This window comes from Rhinolophus sinicus, linkage group LG05 (assembly GCF_036562045.2).
Source record: "Rhinolophus sinicus isolate RSC01 linkage group LG05, ASM3656204v1, whole genome shotgun sequence".
Lineage (NCBI taxonomy): Eukaryota > Metazoa > Chordata > Mammalia > Chiroptera > Rhinolophidae > Rhinolophus > Rhinolophus sinicus.
Genome location: NC_133755.1, coordinates 12,314,109 through 12,339,093, shown reverse-complemented (window position 1 = coordinate 12,339,093; position 24,985 = coordinate 12,314,109). Strand labels below are relative to the sequence as shown.

At 38.7% G+C, this 24,985-nt stretch overlaps 2 protein-coding genes across 6 annotated transcripts in view; both read left to right on the top strand.

Moving 5' to 3' along the window:
* The window catches only part of WDR35 (WD repeat domain 35), a 54,911-nt gene extending 52,556 nt beyond the window's left edge, over positions 1-2,355 (top strand). Inside the window, exons 26-27 of one of the 2 annotated variants that reach the window (XM_019755205.2) lie at positions 879-1,119; positions 1,430-2,355. In XM_019755205.2, coding sequence (XP_019610764.2) covers positions 879-1,119; positions 1,430-1,580 — 392 coding nt within the window. In that variant the 3' untranslated portion in view covers positions 1,581-2,355. The remainder of the gene's footprint in view (positions 1-878; positions 1,120-1,429) is intronic. The other variant, XM_019755120.2, reaches the window with a different exon arrangement.
* A 6,128-nt stretch (positions 2,356-8,483) lies between these two features.
* Positions 8,484-21,278, top strand: TTC32 (tetratricopeptide repeat domain 32). 4 transcript variants are annotated; one of them, XR_012496261.1, is made up of 4 exons: positions 8,484-8,985; positions 12,573-12,730; positions 13,462-13,667; positions 21,046-21,278. XR_012496261.1 is itself a non-coding variant. In XM_019755003.2 (3 exons), exons 1-3 carry the CDS (start codon positions 8,834-8,836, stop codon positions 13,587-13,589), a joined length of 438 nt encoding a protein of 145 aa, XP_019610562.2. In that variant the 5' UTR covers positions 8,485-8,833; the 3' UTR covers positions 13,590-14,526. The 4 variants fall into 4 exon arrangements, 1 of the variants encoding a protein (XP_019610562.2); XR_012496260.1 differs by having other exon boundaries at positions 21,018-21,278; XR_012496259.1 differs by lacking the exon at positions 21,046-21,278 and adding an exon at positions 14,082-14,526.
* Positions 21,279-24,985: the final 3,707 nt, after the last annotated feature.

Here is a 24,985-nt window from a genome sequence, read left to right as displayed (position 1 = left end):
TGCCTATGAACCTGTAAAATTGGAGGGTATTCTTTATTATAACTGAATAAATGTACTTTTTGTAAGTTTTTTGAACTTTGTTATGAACATTTGGCTCTGAAACCAGTTTATAGGCATCTAATTGTAAAATACGTGAATGTATTGTTTTAAATTGTTTTATGAAATTTCCAGTATTATACTATAACAAGATATTTTTAAGACTGCAAAGTCTAGAGAAGAACAAGATACAATTTTGTTACCAATCTGATATTAATTCTACAGTGCATTTTTAAGAAAGAGATTATATCTCCAGTATAGAAAAGCTTAAAATAAGATATGATAGCTATCAAAATAAATTGTCCGAACTGACAACTTACAGGCTCATTTTCACTTTTTTCTCAAATTTCTATTGTTTCAAAAATACAAACAGAAAAGCAGTAATTTGTTCAAAGAAACACAAAGAGAAAACATATGATTTTATAGTTTGCTTTTTTTAATAGAAAGAAACATGATATTTTAGTCTTGAGAAGTATGACTAACAGTATAATACTAATTTATTTTTTCTGGAATGCCATAGAAATTTCTAACATATTTATATGGAAAAAAAAGATGTGTGTTTTGACACTGGATATTTTTATTTGTGTTTATACTTCTAAATGGCTATGTGCATCCTTTGGTGGTGGCCATGTTACTAGGACCTTACAGTTCTGTTAGCTGGCCTTACAGAACCATGGTGATCATGTAGCCTGCTTCCTCCTGCGAGTACTCCTGTCTCCCACAGTTGTTTTCTTCAGGTTTGCTAACGTTCATGTAGGTTAAACCAAAAGCAGCTTAGCATAGAGTCCTTCCCATGAATGAGCATGATTACTTTTCAAAATCCAAATTGTTCTGTTTCCTAGCTCTTCACCTGAGAGACTATGAAGACATTATTCCTGCCGTTGAGATCTACTCTCTGTTAGCACTCTGTGCATGTGCCAGTAGAGCTTTTGGTACTTGTTCAAAAGCTTTTATTAAACTTGAATCTTTAGAGAGCCTCAGTTCAGAACAGAAACAGCAATATGAAGATCTTGCTCTAGAAATCTTTACCAAACATACTCCAAAAGATAACAGAAAATCAGAATTGGACAGTCTTATTGAAGGGTAAGTGAATCTTAATTGTAATTAGAAAATGTCATTCTATCTTATTAGAAACTTGGGTTTCTATACGTATAATAGTGTGATGTAATAATTGAAACACTAAATTTTGAAGTAATTTACTTTAATATTATGCCCTATTTTATTTAGCCTTACAAGTGTATTAATGCTTTGTTTTTTCATCATAAGAAAAGTTTTTATTTGATGTTCACCTTGAAATGTTTTTCATTCCTCTGTTTTTTAATGTAATAAATAAAGTTTTAAGTAATTAAGGCTTTTAAAGTGTAATTAATTGGTTTTCCTCTTATTTTTACAGAGGGGAAGGGAAACTGCCGACATGCGTTGCCACAGGAAGCCCAATCACTGACTATCAGTTCTGGATGTGCAATGTATGCAAGCACTGTGTTCTGGCTCAGGAAATAAGTAACTACAACTTCTGTCCCTTATGCCACAGCTCCGTGGGATAAAGAAATGACACATTGCGTATTGCTGTAAAATATATGTAGCATATATACATAGCCATAACTGTATATAATAAGGTTGACTTTCATATGTTTTATGTAAAATCAGCATCATTACTTCATAGTTGTACTTTTACACAATTTTGTGTAAAAATTTTATGTAAAATTACAACTATGAAATAATGATGCTGATTTTCATACAAAATATATGGAAATAAACTTTATTTCTATCTATCTATATATCTACCTATCTTGTAGTTGGTTACATAATACGATGAGCATATTTCAAAAAGAATTTTTCTTACAGTGCACGGTTACTAATTCACTAAAAAATCTTGGCAGAGGGATAGGGGAAGCATGGAGTGAGGTAAAGTTGTATTAGAAGGAGCTTAATTGTAATATTGAAATCTGCTCTATCACTAGCTATATTTAATTAAATAAGATTGAATATCTTCTATATTTTACTTCAGAAGTGAGGAAAAGGCATTTTAAGACTTTTTTATAAAGTTTGAATTGTTTCTAATAGCCTTATTCTTTTTATAGCCTTTCCTTTTTTATCTACCCTTTTAGTCTAATCTAAGAGATGGCATTTGGCATTTACTCTTCATATTATTGTGCAGAAGACTTGTCTGTATTTATCATGATATAAATTTATGCAAAAACACCCATTTACAGTTATAGTTTCAGTTGAAACATTGTCCCCAGCTGGACCCTTCTCTCACGCACTGGGGAGTGATTCTTGATATGTGTCTGTTTTGAGTTATTAAATTAATTTAAAAAAGGAAAAGTTGTAATCAGTAATGCGTAATTTCTTCCCTGTTTTATATAGCTAATAATATTCTCCATTTATTTCTCATGAACTTATGTCCTGCAACTTTGTTGCTGTACACCAAACTCTAGCACTATTTCATCAAGATTATTTGCTAATGTTTAGTAGAGGCAATAAATAAAGGGAAATATGCAACATTGTTATGGCAGCTGCAATACTTAGGTTAGTTAACTCTCTCAATGTGATATGTTTTTGGTCCTTTAGAGACAAGTCTGTTGCCGATTAAGTGAGCTATGAGAAGAGATTTAGAGCCTAGATGAGTTTACAATAAATAGCAGGCTCATGTGCCTAAATAACATGAGAAGACCAGAAGTCTTAGAAGTCTCTGTGTTCATTTGCCTTGTGGGAAGTTACCTTGATACAATGGTAGCCTCCAAGTACACTACCAAGCAAGCTATTCCAGAGGTCATGGAACAGAAAGTGTTAAAAACCAAATGTGGATTCTCAAATTGCATGGTTTATTGAATCAATTTGAAATACACAGTGAGGAACAAAGAGAAAGTGGTGGGGTAGATTAACATTATTGGTAGGGTGCCAGTGGGGTAGAAAGCTTACGGTACCTGAATCCTGAGTTATGTATATACTGTTCTTATGTCTTGACTCTCATTCTGCTTCATCACTTCCCCTGATAGGACCAGAGTTGAGGTTTGAGCCCGGGGTCACAGTGATGGAATGTGCCTGAGGCCAGTGATGTCTCACTTGCTCTATAGAAGAGGCCCTGGGGCAAGTTTACCTGGTCACAGCTATAGGTTGCTACTTAGCGTGCTGAACAGTCATGGATTCAACTGTATTTCTTGGGTGGAGGACTGGCCAGAATAAATGTCACCAATGGGTAACTGAGTCAAGACCTCACACATACTAAATGCTTTATAAGTTCTCATTTGCCACTAAATTCCATGCTGCCTGAGTGCTAGAAATTTCCTTCTATTTCAGATAGATCCTGAATTGCACTTGCTACTTCTTGTTCAGTTTAATATAGAGCCCAAAATCTCTAAAAACAACCTCTCATACACTGTAGCCTTACTTGTCACATATGTGTATGTATATATACACATACACATATTTTATATATATAGGTATATATTCAGGCATATCTTTTGTATTGTAAAAACTTATGACTGTTTGGGATATATATCAAAAGTTTGGGTGATCTGTCATAATTTCTTGCTTGAAAATGGTACTATAGAAAGATCCATAGTATGAGCTGACTCGGCTTGTTTTATTCAACATTAAGGAAATTTCAGGATAACAACACCAACAAACTCTCCCCGATAAAAAGGGCAAGAGAAGCAAAATTGTCTATATAACAAATACTTGGAGAGAAGTTGGATAGCCCAATGAGCAGTATTTTCATATATTGAAGACAGTATATTAAACAGTTACATTTTTCTCTTATTGTAATAAACATGAACTAACTCCATTTAAGTAATGCTAAGTTGTTCTTTATCATAAAAGTTGGCCTGAATTATGTTAAAGTAGCATGGTAGGCCAAAGTACTGAGATGACAGAACCAACTGATAAAGCTATACAAATAAGCAGTGTCTAAAAAGCAACATAGCATTGTTTTTTTCTTTTTCTTTTTTTTAATTGGGGAAGGGGAACAGGGTTTTCTATTGGGGAACAGTGTGTACTTCCAGGACTTTTTTTCCAAGTCAAGTTGTTGTCCTTTCAGTCTTAGTTGTGGAGGGCGCAGCTCAGCTCCAGGTCCAGTTGCCATTGCTAGTTGCAGGGGGCGCAGCCCACCATCCCTTGTGGGAGTCAAACAGGCAACCTTGTGGTTGAGAGGACGCACTCCAACCGAGCCATCCGGGAGCTCAGAGGCAGCTCAGCTCAAGGTGCTGTGTCCAATTTTAGTTGCAGGGGGCACTGCCCACCATCCCTTGTGGGACTTGAGGAATTGAACTGGCAACCTTGTGGTTGAGAGCCCACTGGCCCATGTGGGAATCGAACCAGCAACCTTCGGAGTTAGGAGCATGGAGCTCTAACCGCCTGAGCCACTGGGCTGGCCCAGTTTTTTTCTTTTTTAAGATCACTTTTTATTTTATTTTATTAGTTTCAGGTGTACAAAACAATGTAATAGACATTTCACCCCTCACAAAGTGATAACCCCACCCCCCCCAATCTATTGCCCTGCTGACATCATATATATCTATTACAATTGCATTGACTCTATTCCCTATGCTCTACTCCATATCCCGTGACCATATATATATATATATATATATATATAAAATTATAGTTGACATACAATATTATTCAGCTTCAGCTTTAGGTGTACAGGGCAGTGGTCAGGCATCTATACCATCCAGGAGGTGGTCTCCCTAATAAGACACGTGCTCATCTGACATCCTACAAAATCTTTACAACATTATTGATTGTATTCCCCGAACTGTCTTTCGTATCCCCGTGGCAATCTTGTGGTTACCAATTTGTGCTTTCTAATCCCCTCCCCTTCTCCTTCATCCCCGCCCCCCATCCCATCTAGCAACCATCAGTTTTTCCTCTATATCTCTGAGACTATTTCTGTTTACTTTGCTCATTTATTCAGTTCTTTAGATTCCACATATAAGTGAGATCATATGGTATTTGTCTTTCTCGGACTGACTTTTTTCACTTAGCATAATGTTCCCTAGGTCCACCTGTATCGTTGCAAATGGTGAGATTTCATTCTTTTTTATAGCTGAGTAATACTCCATTGTATAAATGTACCACAGTTTCTTAATCCAGTCGTCTACCAATGGGCATTTCAGTTGTTTCCATGTCTTGGCTATTGTGAATAGCACTGCAATAAACATAGGGGTGCATATATTTTTTTGAATTAATGTCTTGGATTTCTCTGGATTGATACCTAAGAGTGGAATTGCTGGGTCATGAGGTAGTTCCATTTCCAGTTTTTTGATACCTGCATACTGATTTCCAAAGTGGCTGCACCAATCTGCAATCCCACCAACAGTGCACAATGGTTCCCTTTTCTCCACAGCCTCACCAGCAGTTGTTTGTTGGTTTATTGATGATAGCCATTCTGAACGGAGTGAGGTGGTATCTCATTCTGGTTTTTATTTGCATTTCTCTAATGATTAGTGAGGTTGAGCATTTTTTCATATGTCTGTTGGTCATCTGTATGTCCTCTTTAGAGAACTATCTGTTCATGTCCTCTGTCCATTTTTAATTGGATTATTTTTTTGGTGTTTTATAAATTTTGGATATTAACCCCTTATCAGATGTATTATTGACAAATATCTTCTCCCATTCAGTAGGCTGCCTTTTTATTGATGGTTTCCTTTGCTGTGAAAAAACTTTTTGGTTTGATGTAATCCCATATGCAACATAGCATTGTTGACCTGTATGCTGTCTTGTACAAATGCTGACTTTATTATATATATGTTTTTCTAAAATACACTTTGAAATTATCTTTTTGTATTCCAGGGTCTGAGATGTTTGATTTTATGTGTCATTAAGTGAAAAAATATGAAAATAATAAATATTGAAGTAAAAAAAAATGACTATCTTCAGTTTCCTTTATCTAGAACTTATAGATAACATGGTATTTGTTTTGTTGATTTAAATATTTTGGTGGGGGTTGGTTAGGACGGTGCTGGGCTCCAGTGTGGATAAAGGAAGAAAGGGACAGGAGGTACAATAGGCGTACAATATCACTTTTGCTACTAAACAGTAAAAACATCAACAACCACCACCCGTAAAGGTACTAGGTAAACATCAGATGACTAAAGGTTAGAGTGAATTAATCCTTATAGGTCACACAGAGTTCTCACTAGAAATGGGGGAAATTTTATGTTACCAGACTTTTAAGAGAAAATCAAGAGTCCTTAATTTGATGGTATAGCTCCAAGATATTGCTACTGAGTTTCTAAAATGCAAATAGCAATATTATGCTGCCCCCTATTGTCTGTTCTTATGAATTTTTTCTCAATTCATTTAAAAAAAAAAAAGAAATTAAGTTATTTGTAAAAGTAACACATATTCATGGTAGAAAATTTCAAAAATACATAGAGTATACATGAGAAAGTAAGAATAGTTTTAATAACCTTTTAAAAAATAGGCATTAATTTTAATTGAATTTAAGAGAAGAAAAAACTAGGTGAAACTGAAGAAATTGCTGTAGTTTTCTTCATAAAAAGAGCTGTTCTTGAGATTTCTCTAAAGTTAAAAGAAAGAGTACACATTAAGAGACTTTTAACTACTCATTTCTTGTATAGTTTAAATTTCTAGTTAGTAAAATTTAGAGGAATTTAGAGAAAAATGAGATACCTCTACACACCCACTATACTTACATAAGTCAAAATTAAAACTGACAAGTGTTGGTGAGGATATGGAGAAACAAACCCTCATACATTGCTGGTGGAAATGCAAAGGAGTACACCTACCTCGGAAAAGTTGAGTTTAAAAGTGCCCTATGTATGTGTGTGTGTGTGTGTGTGTGTGTATTTTTTAGAAAATTTATTTTACTTTTTATACTGCTACAGTTAACAAAGAGGAAGTTTTATTGAGGCTCCAGGGCCACGGCGCTCAGGTAGAAGGCCACCTGGTGGGGGAAGGAGGAGCCCATGGAGGAGCCTTATTTGACTTTCTTCTGGGGGCACAGCATGTTGGTGTGACCACACTTGTGGCAGTTGACAGCATGGGGTAACAGGCAGGCAAAACACTTGTGGCTGATCTTGTTGCAGTTGTATTTCTGGGTGAGCTGGTGGAAGGAAGGCGTGACGATGCCACTCTGCAGGTGAAGTACCAAGTGCAGGTGGACTCAGGAAGACAGGCATGAGACTTGGAGAGGGACAGCCACTGAACCTGGCTCCAGCACCTCAGTTGCAGGGGCGGGTCCTCCAGTATCCTAAAGACTAGAGATCTCAAGTGTGATGAAGATACCATGTCAGAATCCCTGGTGTGTTCTACTGTTACATGGACACACCAGCCCCGCCTGCCGCACGGAACCTCCATCTCCGCATTTCCTGTTCTTATCAGATAACATGATTTGAAGGTATTTTATCCCATTATCTGCGTTGTCTTTTTACTCTGTTGATAGTTGTTTCTTGCACAAAAGTTTTTAATTTCCATAAAGTCCAATTTGTCTATTTTTTCTTTTGTTGCCTGTGCTTTTGGTGTCATAGCCAAGAAATCATTGCCAAATCCAATGTCATGAGGCTTTTAGCTTGTTTTCTTCAAAGAATTTTGTATTTTTTAGCTTCTACATTTAGGTCTTTAATCCATTTTAATTTTTTTTAACATGGTGTTAGGTTAGTATCCAACTTCATTCTTTTGCATGTGGATATTCAGTTTTCCCAGCACCATTCATTGAGAAGGCTGTCTTTATGACATGCTGTTTTGAATACTATAGCTTTGTAGTAAGTTTTGAAATAAAGAAGCATGAATTCGTCAACTTTGTTCTTTTTCAAGATTGTTTTGCCTATTTGGGATCCCTTGAGAGTCCATGTGAATTTTAGAATGGAGTTTTCTGTATCTGTAAAAATATCACTGGGGCTTTGGGGGATTCCATTGAATTTGTAGATCGCTTTAGGTAGCATTAACAGCTTAAGAATATTAAGTTTTACAATCCATGAACATGGGATGTCTATTTCAGCAATGTTTTATGATTTTCATTACACAAGGTTTCACCTCCTAGGTTAGTTAACTCCTAAACATTTTATTCCTTTTGATGCTATTATAAACAGAATTTTTAAATCTCAGTATTGTTAATTTTACATAATTTTTACTAGAATTAAACGTATTTAAATTACTACCTGGTTTCCCCTTTGGCATGAGCAGCCAGGGAATGTAAAGTAACGTCACGGACCACAGACTGTCAACATGAAATACTATTTAATGCTTACGCTATTCCAGAGGATCAAAAAGATTGAGATGTTTGCAACCTAGGGTCTGGGGCGTCAGGACCGTTGGGCAACTAAACTCATAGTAACCACAGCCTACTCATAACATCCTCTGAGGGGTGTTTTGCTCAGGGCGGACGCTGGAACCCGTTAGGCGCTGCAATAGATTCCCGGCCAATCACTAGCTAATTCGCCATTCCTAAACCAAGGTTTCTTTCGCTGCCGGCAGTCAGTCCCCTTTCCCCATTCACTGGAACAAAGGGCAAGCTCCTCGCAACCTCAGACCACGGATTTGGAATCGAGCTGGGTCTACTGCTTCCCTGGGAAACGCGACAGACGGGACCAGCAGTAACAACAGCGGAACCGCGCTTCACCGGGCTCTGTCCCAGCCTCCCCGAAGCTTGCGGTCTCCGCCAGCAACGACATTGATCTCGCGAGATGACGGCTCCTCCTGAGGCACAAACTTCCCCCCTTGGCTAACGCGGAAGTTTAGCTGTCAAGTTAAATTCCAGGGGGCGGAAGCGGCCTTGTGGTGCCGCCTCAGAAACTAACGCCATTAACTACCGAAAGCTGCGCCTCCGACGGCTATGGAGGGGCAGCAGGAGCAGGAAACCCACGCAACCCTAGCACGCGCCCAGGCTCATTTCAAGAAGGGGGACTACGCAGAGGCCGAGGCGCTCTATTCCGCGTACATTCGCCAGTGCGCTTGTGCAGCCCCCGCAGGAGGGGCTCCCGCGAGGTAACTATCGCGAGAAGTGGGGTGCGCGGCGTGTTTTCGAGGGGGAGGTCGGAGTCCTCCGGCCCGGTTGCTCAGCCACCTGAGCTCAAGGGCACCAAGCACCCAGCGGATAGATGCTTGTTTTCTCAGAAAGGCGGCGAGGAGAGAGTCTTGGAGCGCAGTCCCCTGCGCCTTCCTTGGGGGACACCCGGAGCGCCAGCTGTTTCTCACGCCGGGTGTCCCCCTTTCACCTTACTCTGTGTCAAGAGACTCAGAGCTGAGGGCTTTTCCACCCGTGATTTTAACAGATGGGGTATCCGAGACCTGGTGAGGGCGAGGTGACACGTCTGGGTAGTGCTAAGCCAGCACACGGTGCCGCGACCCCAACCACAACCCCACAGGCAACGGTGTTTCACGTGTTGTGAACCAATGTTTTTTCCAATGTGTGGAAAATAGTACAATGAACCTCCAGGTAACCATGATCCGGCTTAAACATTGTCGCTTCACCCAGACTTCATGCTATTTGTAGATATTTCAGAATGCGTTTCTAATGAAGGATTCTTCAAAAGACGTCACCACAGTACCGTTATCACCGCGTAATTCCTGGTATCAAATATCCAGTCAGTGTTGCAACCTAACTGATCGATCAATAAAGTTGTTTTGTGATTTGACTGGTTCGCTTTTAGAGTTCGTTCAAGTGGTGTGCACATCAGGTTCCGTTATAGGCTCCCCTTCTCTCCCCCCCGTAGTTAATCTGTTGTGCACACCGAGTCGTGTGTCTTGGGAGCCCCCCGTATGTTGCATTTGCTGAATTCATCCCTCGGAGGTCATTTAATGTAGACTTCTGTCTGCAACAGTGCTTGTGAGTTGGTAGTTAAATCTTGACGTTTGAGCCAATTCAGATTCAGTATCATGGCAAGAAAACTTAATTGGTGGTGGTGTGTTCCACCAGAAAGGATGTAGTGTCTGATTGTCTTTCATTTTTGTGATGTTAGCAACCTCACCTACTAATACCTGCTCGCCCAAAACGTCTTGGATTTGTGCCTGGATGTGTAGCATTTGTTCTTACTCCACGTTTTGCCTTATTCTTGTTGATGGTGTGGAGTAGGCCAAGATGAGAAAAGAAAGAACAGAGAGGGTTTGAATGAACAGCTTTTTTGACAATTTTGAGTTGTCTGCACCATCACCCTCCTTTCCCTTCAAGGATTTGGTTTTTCTTGAGAGGATGTCAGCTTGTCTTTTGTGTGAGGCTTAAGATTCTTATTTTATTTGTTAAATTCATATGAATTGAGCCAGGAAAATAAAATCGCTTTTTCGTTTGAATAGTATACCAAAATAATAGTTTATAGAAGTTTCTGAATAGGCAATAAAATGGTACCCCTCCCATTCCCCCGCCAAAAAAAAAAAAAAAAAAAAAAAATTAGTAAGCATAGAACACATAGTTTTCTATCCTTGTTTCAAGCTAGAAGAATAGACTTACCTAGTAGGTCTCAAACAATGTTCATCAGCAACAGGTATGTTGAGCCACCTAATCTTACTCTTCCTCCCTTGCTCCTCTCAGCCTAAGAGCACAGTGTGTGCTTGTAGCAAAGGTAACTTCTGCTCCTTGCCAGATTAGGGGAAAAACCTGCATGGTTTAGTGGAAGGGGCTCAGCGTGTCTGAATTCCCTGCCACATAGCTCGTACCTTTCCTCAGTCTCAGTTTCTCATCTGTAAAATAACCCTTCAATTTCCTTACAGTTCTGAAATTCTAGGCACTCATGGATTGAAACTGAATTCTGTTTCTCCACCTTTTCCCCTTACATGCACCTTTTAGCATTTCAATTTATTTTAAAAATATTGGGTCACTGAATCATTTTAAAACAGTATTTGCGGTCTCTGAATGCCTTTCACTCTGAATGGTTTATAACATTTTCTTTTAATATTCAAAAGTGCATCCTTAGCCATAACCTGATTTCCAAATGTTTTTTCTTTGCTAAAGTTAGCAAATGCTAAAAATCCACATTTGGATTAGGTAACCTGGTTAAATTACATTATGATAAATACTATTATTATAAAAATTTCAATATTACAGAAAAATGTTTGGCTTCAGCTCTTAGCCCAAGTTTTTAAAATATGGAACAACTTCCACATGAAAATAGGCTTTTAGAATTTGGTGTAATGAGGTCTACTTCTAAACCAAACATTCTGTGATCCTCTGAATGTAAGAACTTCATAACAAAGTTTTGCAGCTTAGAAATTTAATTACTAGAACCTTACTGGAGTCCTGAGGCTGCATGTTTCTTAAACTCTTAATGGGGTAGCAGTTTACCTAGTATCATAACAGAGATAGACGAAGGAAGGGAGTGTGCCCTCTTGTTCTCTAGGTTTTAATAATAGTGCTAATGGCATCCAGAACTGTTCTTGTACCCAGTCTGTCAGTCATAGCTCACGGAAACAGACGTTTTCTGAAGTTGCCATGGTTCCTCTCCATCATTAGCAAATTTGAAGGAGACCCCTAGGCTGTAAGTACCTTTGATGGCAGTAGTAGTTACAGTCCCTGTCTGACATCTCAAGGATCAAGATGTTAAAGGGACATAACTTTAATAACACTGACTGCAGTTTTGTATTTTCTGAGGACTGTACTTTGCACCATGAAGTATAACAAAGCAATGACCTAAGTTTAGGCTGCATTTTCCCTGTTTGGTTCAAATTTGAGAATCCCTTTGGGAAAAAAAGAAAGGACAACAGAATCATCTCTGACACGGAGCAGAGCTCATGAATGTCCTGTATGCAAATGATTTGTCCAGCAGGGTTGAGGAGGGCTGCGACTTATTGAGCTGTTGGTGGCTGTCAGAGCTGCCTGGGCGTCTGACCTCTTACAGGAAAGTCTGCTCACTTAATGCTCCTTTGGCAGCCTCTGGAGCCCTCAGACGCAGAGTTGATTCTGCACACAGCAGCCCCAAAGTGGACAGGAGCCTTGATGCCCTCCTGGCAGGAAGCCAGCCTGGCCTCGGGGAGGATCCCAACGAAAACTGAAGGGACGGCAACTCTTCCCCCAGAAAGCACTCCCTGGGGACCAGCGTGTTGAATTTTCACTTAGGGTTAATTTGTATTTCTTCATTGGTGGAAAGTGATTTCAAATCTCATTGTTTTGGGATCACTTAAAAATATAGAGAATAAAATTGATGATTTGCTTTGTGACATGTCCATAGCAAACTGGAACTTTGGGCTGCCTTCCCCTCCTTGCTCAGCTTGAATCTGATCTGTCTTCTTCGCCCTGCTGGCATGTGCTTAGAAATGAACAATGATTTTAATATTATGTTCAGCAAAACAAGTTGGCAATGAACAGGGGCTATGAGCACACTATAAAATGAACGTGCTTTTCCAATTGACATTGTAGTGCCGTCACCCTGCAAAAGTAGGTAACGGGATTAAACAAAAATGGATTCCACTGCTTTATTTCTTTGCACTTTGTTTCTTTAGTTTGGTTTCTCAGTGTGGAAACTGCATGTTACATATATAGGCTATGAAGTTTGACAATACCCAAAAGAGAATGAAAGTGGAAACGAGAGGAATTTGGTAACACGGTGTTTTTAATGTGAACTTTTTCTTTAAAACAAATGCAGCCCTGAGGATTTGGCTACTGCGTATAACAACAGGGGGCAAATCAAGTACTTCAGGGTTGATTTTTATGAAGCCATGGATGACTACACATCTGCCATAGAAGTCCAACCCAATTTTGAAGTTCCGTATTACAACAGAGGGTTGATATTGTATAGGCTGGGTAAGAATTTTTCCCCCCTTTGTCCTTGACTACGTTTTCTGAATTTAGAGCTCTCAAATGTTGTAACACGAATGTAGTATTTATTAAGTCTTAAAAGTTATGTGAAATTTAGGTTTAGAGCCTGTAACAAAGGAGTTGTTCCTGAGTTTATTTTGGGCTTTCGATAGGCATTACAGACCCCAGCAGAGCGCTGGGGTGGGAATTGGACCCAGGCGCAGGAGTGAGGGTGACCCCATTACTTTGTGCCTGTATGTTCCCAGCTGCGAAATGAGGGTAATGCTGATGGTCACCTGTGAAACCTTTCCGAGTTAAAATCTTTGAAGGCACAGGAGACAATATAACGTGAAGGGGTTTTGGATCTTTGGGATCAAGGGAATGCGTGTACTGTTTCTCATTTAAAGTTTTAAAGAGAATATTAATTTCTTGTAATTATGTAAAATAGGTGATACAATATTGTTGAAATTTTATGATGATTTATGCTATTTACCTATTAAATCTCAATAAACAAACCCATAGCTAATTTTAAGTATATTATTCTATAAGGGCAGGCAAAATTAATTTGGTAAATAGCCTGATATCATTATTAAGAGGAAAAATATTCTTCACTAGGAATGGTTGAAAGCTTGTAAATGTGAAAGCAAAAGTATGTGTATCCAAACTTTGCTATGAATAATAGAGGGAATACTCAGCTTCTTTTCTTTTTTCCATTTTTGTTTTGGATTCTGGTACAGGATACTTTGATGATGCTTTGGAAGATTTCAAGAAAGTATTAGACTTAAATCCTGGATTTCAAGATGCTACTTGGAGCTTAAAACAGACTATGCTAGATAAAGAAGAAAAACAAAGAAGAAATTACTGAAAAAAGTTATTGAAAATTTCAACTTAATTGAATCAATTAACTCATGATCCTTACACCTGCCATCTCATTGTCTCTAAAGTAGGTGCTGAGCTATTTTGATTTATATTGAAGATGAAGACATTCATGCATTAACACTGAAAGTTAAATAATATACTGGGGGTGCCAAAAAAGTGTATACACATGACTTGTATGCATCTTTTGTTACTGGTATATATTGAGTATTACAATTTTAATACAGTTTTTTCCTTTCTTAAAATGTGTATACATTTTTTTTGGTACCCTCTGTATTTAAGGTAGTTAATTCCAGGTGAACTATTTATGATGAATAGGTATGCTTTTTATAAAGTGTAAATAAGTAATAATAATGTGTAATTATATATTATTACAGTAAAACATTTAAAGAAATGTGTGGTAGTTTCCAGTAAAACAATTTTTTTGGCTATATTTTTATTCCCAACTTTTTATTTTAAAATATTTACATCTACTGAAAAGTTGTCCTTCGATAGATGAATGGATAAAGAAGTTGTGGTATATATACACAATGGAATACTATTCGGCGGTAAGAAAAGATGAAATAGGACCATTTGTGACAACATGGATGGATCTTGAGAGTATAATGCTGAGCGAAATAAGTCAGACAGAAAAAGCAGAGAACCATATGATTTCACTGATATGTGGTATATAAACCAAAAACAACAAAAGAACAAGACAAACAAATGAGAAACAAAAACTCATAGACACAGATAGTTTAGTGGTTACCAGAGGGTAAAGGGGGAGGGGGATGGGAGATGAGGGTAAAGGGGATCAAATATATGGTGATGGAAGGAGAACTGATTCTGGGTGGTGAACACACAATGGGATTTATAGATGATGTAATACAGAATTGTACACCTGAAATTATGTAATTTTACTAGCAATTGTCACCCCAATAAACTTTTTTTTTTAAAAAAGAAAAGTTGAAATATCGTACAATAAATACCTATAAACTCTTAGATTTACCAGTTAACATTTTTTCACATTTGCTTCCCCCCCATATTTAAATATATAACATTTTGTTGAACTATTTGAAAATAAGTTGCTGATACCATAATCTTTATCCCTAAATATTTTAGCCTGCATCTTCTAAGACATCCCCTCCAAAAGAATAGAGACATCCCCCTTTATAGTTATACCATTATAATACCTAATAAAATGAACAATTCTATAACATAATCCATACCCAGACCATATTCTAATTTCCCAATGGTTTTCAAAGTGTCTTGAGTAGATTTTTATTTCTGGACCTGGAGTCAATCAAGTTACATTGCATTTTGTTATGTCTCTGAGTTCTTTTAATCTAGAATAGTCCCCTTACATTTTCTTCCCGATGGCATTTGCTTTGAGAGCAAAGCAATTTTATGTAGCTAGGCTAGAGAGATATAACATTTGGGCTTAAAAATAAACAAATGTCCTAACGAGAGCAATTTGAAAGAATTCAACTTACACTTGATTTTCTCTAGAAGACATTGCTAAGATAGGTTAGGATTTAAATATTGAACATAGTTTTCTGTCTCTAGGTAATGACAATAATTTTTGTCATCAACATGTACCGAGTACCGAATACTTACTATAATTCCAGCACTGTTCAAACTCTTCATATAATTAATTGGGAGTAGGCTTGGGTTGGGTAGAGAGGTGAGGAACTGGCAAAAAGCACGTAGTAAATATAAGGCTTAAAAAAACCTGTTTTACTTGAGTGCTGCCAGCCAATAATTAGGTTATGGTGAAGCGACCAAGAACTGGGAATAATTTGAAGGGTGTACTACAACCATAGCCAGCCATGTCTTGTCTACATTGTTTTGTTTGTTTTCATTGTTGAGGTTTGACTTTCAAAGATACAGATCCTGCATCTTGGGGTCTCCCAAACTAGTTTGTTACTGCTGTGGGAAAACTGTTCTGGGTAGAAATTACCCTAATCAGAAGAAAGGCCCAGAGTAACTTCTGCAGCGTTCTCAGAATCAGTCACCATCGTTAGCCTTCAGAGGTTTTTTGTGGGTTTTTTTTTTTGAGTTTAACTGATCTCATGAATCAGAAGTAATCACCCAGTTTGTAGTTAGTAAATAATATCTGGCAAAATACATGGAGAATTTGGGCTGCAGGTGAATGAATATTAAAAGGAAATGAAGTTTGAAAGGAAACTAAAAGTCTCTATGTTTCTGGAATTATTCACATTTTCCAGTATGAGTTGTCCCATTTTTTGGAAATGTCTTGAAAAGAATTTGTAAAGTTGCATTAAAATGTAAAAAAACCCCCTTAAGAAAATTTTTATTTAAAAAGCAAAGTCCCTAGATCTTGGGAGAGCTTCAAACCATTCTACCCAGAACATCAAATACTTAAATAATGCTTCAATAACTTTATTTTCTCTTGGCTCATATTCTCTTTTCCTTCCTCTTGACTGGGATCAGATGTAATATAAAAAAACAACTTATTAACAATTTCACTTGATTTGTTGGATTTCTTATTCAACATTTCTCCATCCTTTATCAGAAAAAGAATTCACTCAAGTTCAGAATCAGCATTTGCTGATTAGAAGCCAGGCACTTAGTTTTCTCTTTGGTTATTTTTGTCTTAAGTTACTTGAAATAACTAAAGAATAATATATTTTCATCAGTTGTCTTCTTCAAAACTTTAGGCATTACACATTCAGATTCTAAATTTATGATTGACTAAATAATACCTTTCACGTATGTCTTAAATATTTTTTTTTATGTTTGCTATCATTCAGATTTCCCACATTTCCTTGTTTTTACCAGAAAATTACCCACACTATGTTGTTTTCCACTTTTTCTCTCTGCCAAAACAAGGCAGAAAATTGTGGTTTGCTATGAGGTTTGTCATTCACAAAGTAAGGTAAGAGAGACAAATGAATTTAAGTTACTTTTAAGCTTAGCAAATTAATTTTAACTCTTAAGCATGGAGTTATTTGTTTTTTTTTTTCCTGAAATCTCAAACTGAATGAAGCCAACTGATTGACTTTTTGATAGCAGACTATAGTCTGGCTGGTGAAATAGCAAACTGGATTTCCAAATCAGCTTTTAGTCATTATCTAATTGCCCTTTTCTATATCTTTCCTGATTTTTCTGTCTTTCACTGGCCTCTCTACCCTCCGAACACTATACATAGTCTTGGCCTCTGACGTTTTGCAGGTCTTAAGTCTTTCTGAATGGGCAGAATATATTTCAACTCTGCTAGTCGGGGCAAATCAATTCAGCATTTACACGGACATTCATCTAAATGTCAAATTTAACTCTAAGTTTCAAATAATTAAACCTATCTCTTGCTTAATGACTTTAATTTGTCCCTGAAAATACTTATACTAAGTGAAAAGCCATTAAATGAAAAAATATTTTTATTCATTTTTAATTGGAAAAATGATAAATTCCATTTTAGCCCAAGATAACTACCTACTTTTTTACAGATAGAAAAATATATCAATTGAGTAATGAAAACAATTTTTTATAAGCAGTAACAATTTGAAATTATGTAATTATATTTACAACAACTACATCAACTATAATGGCATGACTCTTTACTCATCTTTTTCTATTTTCTGTACCAAAAAAAGCTTTATTAAGGTATAATTCACGTATCATATAATTCACACATTTAAAGTGTACAATTCAATAGTTTTAAATATATTCAGAGTTTCTGTACCATTTTTAAAACTAATTTTTCAAGCTTTTGGGGTCTCATAGTCTTCTTGCATGCAGACTATACTTAATGAAGTTATTTTGGGCAAATGAAAGGCTAAATATGAGAGTGCTTCCAAATACCTAACCACACCCACACATAAACCAGATGGGAGAGTCCTGAAAATGCTGCCTCTTCTGGTTTCACCTAACTAAAGCAGCACAATTCCAGTTTGGGTTCCTGTGATACCCTCTGGCTAGAAACTTGTGTTGAGTGAATGGGAGGAGCTGTGATATTGAAATTTTACTTCTTATGGCATATTTATTTAATGTATTTCAGTGAGCAGGCTTTTTTTTAAACTAATTGTTGACACACATGGACTATTCAGGAGCCTCGTGAAGAGCTGAACAGCTGCTGTGTGAGCTAAGTGTGTAATTTTAATAGCTTCTAGATAAATTCACATTTTGGTGTTTTCTGTTTCTCATAAATGTGATAGCAAATTATGTGAAAGGGATTCCAGTTTAAAATGGCATTTGGCCAGAAAGAGAGAGAGATTTAAAAAAAAAATTTCATATCTAATGTTAGGGGTCATCAAAAGACCATTCTTTATAAAGAGGAAAGAAGGCTGAGAAATACAATTTAATTTTATTTTTTTGTTTTTTTAAAACAATTGGTAAGATTTTTAAAAAGTATTTTATGCTTTTTTAAATCACAAGAAGATAAAGTACACATCCGTGTAGCAAAAGACAAATAATAAAAAGAAAGAAACCTACAAGGAAGTCTAAAAAGCAGAAATTGACTTGTGAATATGCATACAACAACGAAATAAGAGCACAGCAGTGGAATCCCAATTTTTCATCTGTCAGCATCCAATCGCACATGCAGTAGTATAGTGAAGAAGGTCTTATTTTTCACAGACGAGGAAGCTGAGGCTAAGAAATTCAGTAACTTGCCCAAAGCTATGTCCAAAACCCATGTAAACACTAGAAACTGCAGTTAGTATCAATTGTGCTTTTTTTTTTTCTGTTGTGGCTGGCATCCACTCGCAGCAGATGTGCGGACTCTTTTTTATTTATTTATTTTTGTCCTGATACAAAATTTAAATTGCTCCTAAAATATTTTAGTACCCATGAAGGTGAGTAGCAAAATATATTTAGGTTTTTTTTTTTATAATGGAACATTATTGCAATTCCAGTATTGCTTGTTGGTAATTTTCCCTCCTGATTGAAAACAGACACAAAAATGGTGAAAAGTAGATTACTATTAAGAGCAAACTCTATTTGGAAGATTGAAAGCCACAGCTACCAATAGTAAATTTGTATCTAATATTAAGAAAGCTATCCAACATTTATAAATCAAGCAAAGGGAGGATTGCAAGTCCTTTCAATATCATACTGGGCACAGCCTAACAGAGCGGCTACCCAGGGATGATTTCACTCTCTGGGGCTGCGTCTTTCTTTGATTTTCTATTTGCTTAGGGCCCTGTGAGATGACTTGTAATTTGTAGATTTTTGCCCAGAGGAGATGCAAATGATTTATGTCTAGTGCAAACAACCCTAAGGGCTATGTTTTTATCGCCTGAAGGACGTTGACCAGTTTTGACTCGTTTAACCTGGCAACTTGAGGCCGGAATTCTGTCTTCATGGGCCATAAATACTCAGTTCCTCAAATGCTATTTTACTGTCCTGGCGGTTCTCTCATTCATGAGTTAAATTCACATTTGTCATGTGTTCATTCTTTATTCTTAGAAGAGTCATGCTTACCTTAAAAGATATATAGTTTGACACTTCTGTGGAGGAAAAGAAAACAACTTTAATAGAGTTTATCATTAATATAGTCACTTAAGTTTTTTCTTGCAGGAATAAGAGAGAAGGGACTGAAAAGTTCCTACTGCCTGTTTAGAATATTCAGTAACTCCTGTGTGGATAATGTGGAGGTTTAATTGAGCTCTGACTGAAGAAAAGTATAGGGAAGCCCTTAAGCTTAAATTAAAACACATATAAGTACTTTTAAGTCAGCAAACACGGCGGAGGAATCTGCAATGTGGTGAAACGTGCGAGTTGCGCTGTTAAGACCCTTCTGCATTCTCACCTTCCAGGGGTGACCACTGTGAAGTTATACCTGTCCTTCCAGACCTCTTCCTACGTACAAATACATAGACACGTGTATGCATATACATGCACAGAATCACGGTCCACATATCATTAGTAACAAATCATTTATTATCTTGGACATTCTTTCACGTAAGAACATAGAAATCGACCTCATTCTGCTTAGACCCATGATTTTTACAGCCACGTTAGAAACGCTTGCCAATTTTTTGTTATAAAATTAATACATGCATATGGTGATAAAAATTAAAACGGTGCAGGAGGTATAAATGAAGAGTAAGACCCCCTTCTTCCTCCACATTCCCCTCCAGAGCTCACCACTTTTAACCAGAGCAACTAGAAACAAAAGGTTACACGGCTCATTTTCCTGTTCCTGCTAGGCACATCTTTAAAAAATTAGTTTTAGTTCTTTTACCACCTTTGTGGCTCTATGCCCTCTAGGCAGTTTTGACCAGTTTGTACTAGGTATACCTCTGAATATATCCTTTGGCAGTGCATTTTTTAAAGCTTATTTCCACCTCATTAGAGTGTTCTTTTTAAGATTACAGAATGGCTATAACACAAACTTAAAATGTCCAAAACTGAGCACTTGGGCCTCCGCGCTCTGCTGACAGGGTCCCTACTTTCCTGCTTCTTGAGGCCAGACTCCTTCCATCCCGGGGCCCCCAGCAGCGAATGGCATGGCTTCTAACCTTGGCACAGAGTCTAGCAATTCTCACCTCTGCTCCCACTCCAGGCCCAGATGTCACCCCTCTTCTTTGCAGGTCTTCCAACTAGTCTCCTGCCTTGGCCCTCACCCCCAAGTCTGTGTCAGCACAGCCACCAGAGAGAGGGTTTGAAAGCAATGGTTTCTGTCATCGCTGAGAATATGAAGTGGTTCTCACAAAGGCCTATGTCATGGAATTTTGCACTTGCTGTATCCTCCGTGCACCCCCCACCCATGGCCAAGCCCTCCCCTCCTTGAGGCCTTTGCTTGTCTGTCACCAATGGTGACCCTCTGACCACCCTGTTGAAAAGTACAAATCCCAATTGTACTGCTCATCTCACTTTCTTTTTCTCTCTGTAGCCACACCACGTATTTATTCTTTCAGTCTGCCTGTCCTCTCCTTCCTGGAAGATAAGCTATGTCAGGGTAGGGATGTTTGTCTGTGCTAGTCTCTGCTGTTTCATCAGCACTTAGAACAGTGCCTGGCATTCAGAAGGGCCTCAAATATGTTGAAAGGATAAATGAATTAGTTGTCAAATCTGTTAATTGACTTACTATTTAGATCTTGCAGATTTATCACTGGCTATTAAGTGTGGGATGGACAAGTGTTCGATCCCTTGTTTTTCAGTTGTTCTTGAGAATATGGCCTGATTTATACGTAAGTTTTCGTTTTACTTAAAATAGCTCACTGTTCTAGTTTAATTTAGAGAAGAAAAGTCCTCTCAAAGACAAGGTCACATTCAGTGGGGACTTTATGTTGTACTGTAGCTTTATAACAGGTGCCTGTTATGGTTGAATTGATATGATGTGATCTTATCCACCAGTACCTCAGACTGTGACCCTATTTGGGAATGGGGTTGTTACAGATGTAATTACTTAAGATGAGGTCACAGGGGAGGGATGGGCCCTTAATCCAATCTGACTGGTGTCCTTATATGATAGCATCTTACATGACTGATGTCCTTATAAGAAGGAAATTTGGACACAGGCAGACATGGGGGAAGATGCCATGTGAAGATGGAGGCGGAGGTTGGAGTGATGCTGCCACAAGCCAACCAACACCTGGGGCTGCCAGAAGCTGGAAGAAACAAGGGAGCCTCCTACACGAGAGGCTTTGGAGGGAGCCCGGCCCTGCTGACACCTTGATTTCAGACTTCTAGTCTCCAGAACTGTGAGAGAATAAATGTCTGTTCTTATAAGCCACCCAGTGTGTGGTACTTTGTTACGGCAGCCCGGGGAAACTAAGACAGTATCCAGCTAAGACTATCCAGTAAATAGTAGTTCAATTTCCAAATGAAAGACCTTTTGCACGTACATGCCTTTGTGTTCTTGCACCCACAAATGCAGCTCTGTGGGAAAACGGATGAACATTTTGTTAGAACAAACCTATAAACTAACGATTTCCAAGGGAGGGGCGGGGAGGGGAGAGAGGGCTCTTATTTCCTTATTTGGTCATGACCCTAAATGGTTTGCCCTGGCTGCCTGCTAAGAACTTCATAACCACCCTGTGTGCCTTCAAGACACTTAACTCTTGGAGGACTGACGCTCCTCTGGCTCGAAGCTGGAAAACAAAAGTGGGAGTCATTTCAGGCTGCCAAACAACAAGCCCTTGCGACAAGCCAGGTGAGATGCCGTCCAAGTTGGCGGAGCGGGCAGGATTGGGAGCTGTCAGAGTGGCTTGCAAAACCATCATCGTTTCTATTATGAAGATCAGCTGCCAGTAGACTTACTGGAATTGGAGCAGCTTCTTGAGCGGGGGTGGGGGTGAAGGGTGAATGGAAAGAGGCGCCTGCATGTGGAGCCCCAAGCCTCCATCTGTCACTGATGCCAGCACATGACAAGGGTGACAAAGGCCAATGTCCACTGACCTACCCTTGTTATTCTTACTTCCACCGCCCTGCCTCTGCTCAAGGTATTCTTTCCCAGAATGCCCTCTTTCCCACATTTATTGAAGTCCTGCCTCTCCTCCAAGTCCCAACTACCGTTGACCCTTCGGTGCCAATATCAGCCCAATCTCATTTCCGTATTCTTCAGTTTTCCATTATAGTCTGGACGGAGCACCTTTGCCACTGAATGTGGTCACAGGGCAGAAGCATTGGCATCAGCTGGGAGATTGTTAGAAATGCAGACTCCGGGCCCAATGCCAGACCTACCGAATGAGAGTTAGCATTTCCACAAGCTCCTGAGGGAGTTCATCTGCACACAAGGTGTGGGAAGCACTGGTCTGCATCGTTGGTTCCCAGATGTGGTCTCTAGACCAGCCACAGCAGCATGACCAGGAACTGGTCAGGACTCAGCGTTTCCACCCCACCCAGAGCCCCAGAACACGACCCCCTGGAGGTGGGGTCTAGCCTTCAGGGTTTAAGGAGCCCTCCAGGAGACTGATGTCCGCTCAAGTTTGAGAACCACTTGTCTGTATCATTCAGCCAAGTATCTAATCATGCTCTTTCATCTCCTGTGTGTTTGTCTCCCCCTCCAAGCTGGGTACCCTGAGAACAGGAACTGTGTGTGTGTGTGTCTCTGGCACTTAGCCCAGGTCTAAGCATGTGGTGACTGATGTCCAGGGGTAACGAGCGGGTCACTGTCTCCTGCCTGTCTGTTCTATTCAAGCATATGGGGGCTGGGAGAAGGGGAGAGGAGGGCAGGGTAGATGCAGGAAGACTTCCCTTTGTTCTCTTGAGTCCCTCAAGGATTTGAGTTTCTTGGGGTGGCGTTATGTTTCCTCTCACTTTGGCCTTGGATACCAAATCATTTTGCATAATAGGTAATACTGAATTATCACATCGGGGTAACTTGATCCAGACTTCTGTTTCCAATAGATTTATGTGGGTTTTCCTTCCTGGAAAAAGTCATTGCTGTTGAGCAAATAATGCAATGCTGGCTAACCGTTCCTTTTTCTGGATCAATAAGTCCTTCATCTGGGCCAGTAGCAGTGACTAGCTCTTCTGGCTTACGATGTCGCGAGAAGGATTTTCAGACATGACTAATGTATAGCCTCCTCCTCACGGCTCTCATAAAGCACTGCTGGGTTCCATCACCATCACTTAACACCCTGGCCAGCGGTCCCAGGCCGCGGCGCTGAATGTACTGGGCTTAAGTGCTCTTCCTCCTCGGGCTGGCTGCTGGCTTTCAAATTTCTGGACATAATTCCTTTTGAATTGCTTATGGGCATATAATTTTTTAAATTAAATTTATTGGGGTGACATTGGTTAGTAAAATTATATAGGTTTCAAGTGTATAGTTCTTTAATACATCATGTATATATTGCATTGTGTGTTCACCACCCAGAGTCAGTTCTCCTGCCATCACCATATATTTGATCCCCTTTTCCCTCTTCTACGCCTTACCCTTCCCCTCTGGTAACCACTACACTGTTGTCTGTGTCTATGAGTGTTTGCTCTTCATTTGTTCGTCTTGTTCCTTTGTTGCCTTCAGTTTTATATCCCAAATATGAGTGAAGTCATATGGTTCTTGACTTTTTCTGTCTGACTTATTTTGCTTAGCATAATCTTAAGATGCATCCATGTTTTTGCAAATGGCAGTATTTTATCTTTTCTTATGACAGAGTAGTATTCTATTGTGTATATATACCACATCTTCTTTATCCTGTCATCTGTCAAAAGACACTTTGGTTATTGCCATGTTTTGGCCACCGTAAATAATGCTGCAATGAATATATACCATGTTTCCCCCAAAATAAGACCCACCCTGAAAATAAGTCCCAGTTAAGATCGTCAGCCAGACGGACGCATTAGGACATTATGACGATGTTCCAGAAGAAGATGACATGACTGTATTTGAATAAATGTAGATTGTTGTACATGAAAAAATAAGACATTCCATGAAAATACGCTCTAATGCGTTTTTTGGAGCAAAAATTAATATACGACCTGGTCTTATTTTCAGGGAAATAATGGTACAAGACCCAGTCTTATTTTCGGGAAAACACAGTATCTTCATGGATAAGTATTTTCAGATGTTTTGGGTAGATACCCAGGAGAGGGATTGCTGGGTCATATGGTAATTCTATTTTTAATTTTTTGAGGAACCTTCATGCTGTTTTCCATAGTGGCTGTAGCAATTTACATTCCCACCAATAGTGGATGAGGGTTCCTTTTTCTCCACAGCCTCTCCAATACTTATTATTATTTGTCTTGTTGATGATAGCCGTTCTGACAAGTGTGAGATGGTATCTCATTGTGGTTTTGACTTGCGTTTCTGTAATAGCTGGTAAAGTTGAGCATTTTTTTGTGTTTCTGTTGGCTGCTTGTATGTCTTCTTGGAAGAAGTGTCTGCTCCGGTCCTGTGTATGGGCATATGATTTTAATCAGAGTCATATGACATTTGAGCTGAAGGGCATTTGAGAAATCACCTATTTTATTTTTATTTATTGCTGTTTGTTTATTTAAAAGACTTTATTTTTAGAGAAGTGTTAGGTTTACAACAAAACTGAGGCGCAGGTACAGAGATTATGCAGACATCTCCTATCCCCGCATAATGCATAGGCTCCCTCATTATTACGTCACTCACCACATGGTACACTTTCTGCCAAGGCTGACCCTGCATCGACACATCATAATCACCCAAAGCCCATAGTTCACGTTAGGGCCCACGCTTGGTGCTGTACATTCTATGGGTGTGGACAAATGTATGGTGTCATCCACCCATCATCATAATATCATACAGAGTATTTTCACTGCCCTAAAAAGTCCTCTGTGCGCTGCCTATTTGCCCTCCACCCCATACTCTTTTATTGTAGACAAACGGGAAGGTTCTGGTTGAAAGGTTATGCAGTTGGCAAACAACAGAACTACGAGTTTAATTGGACCAGCCCTTTTAAACTCTCGATTTAAGAAAAACAGTGACTTCCAGGTAGTGAAGCACCTGGGTTTATGCTTGTTTCCATTAAT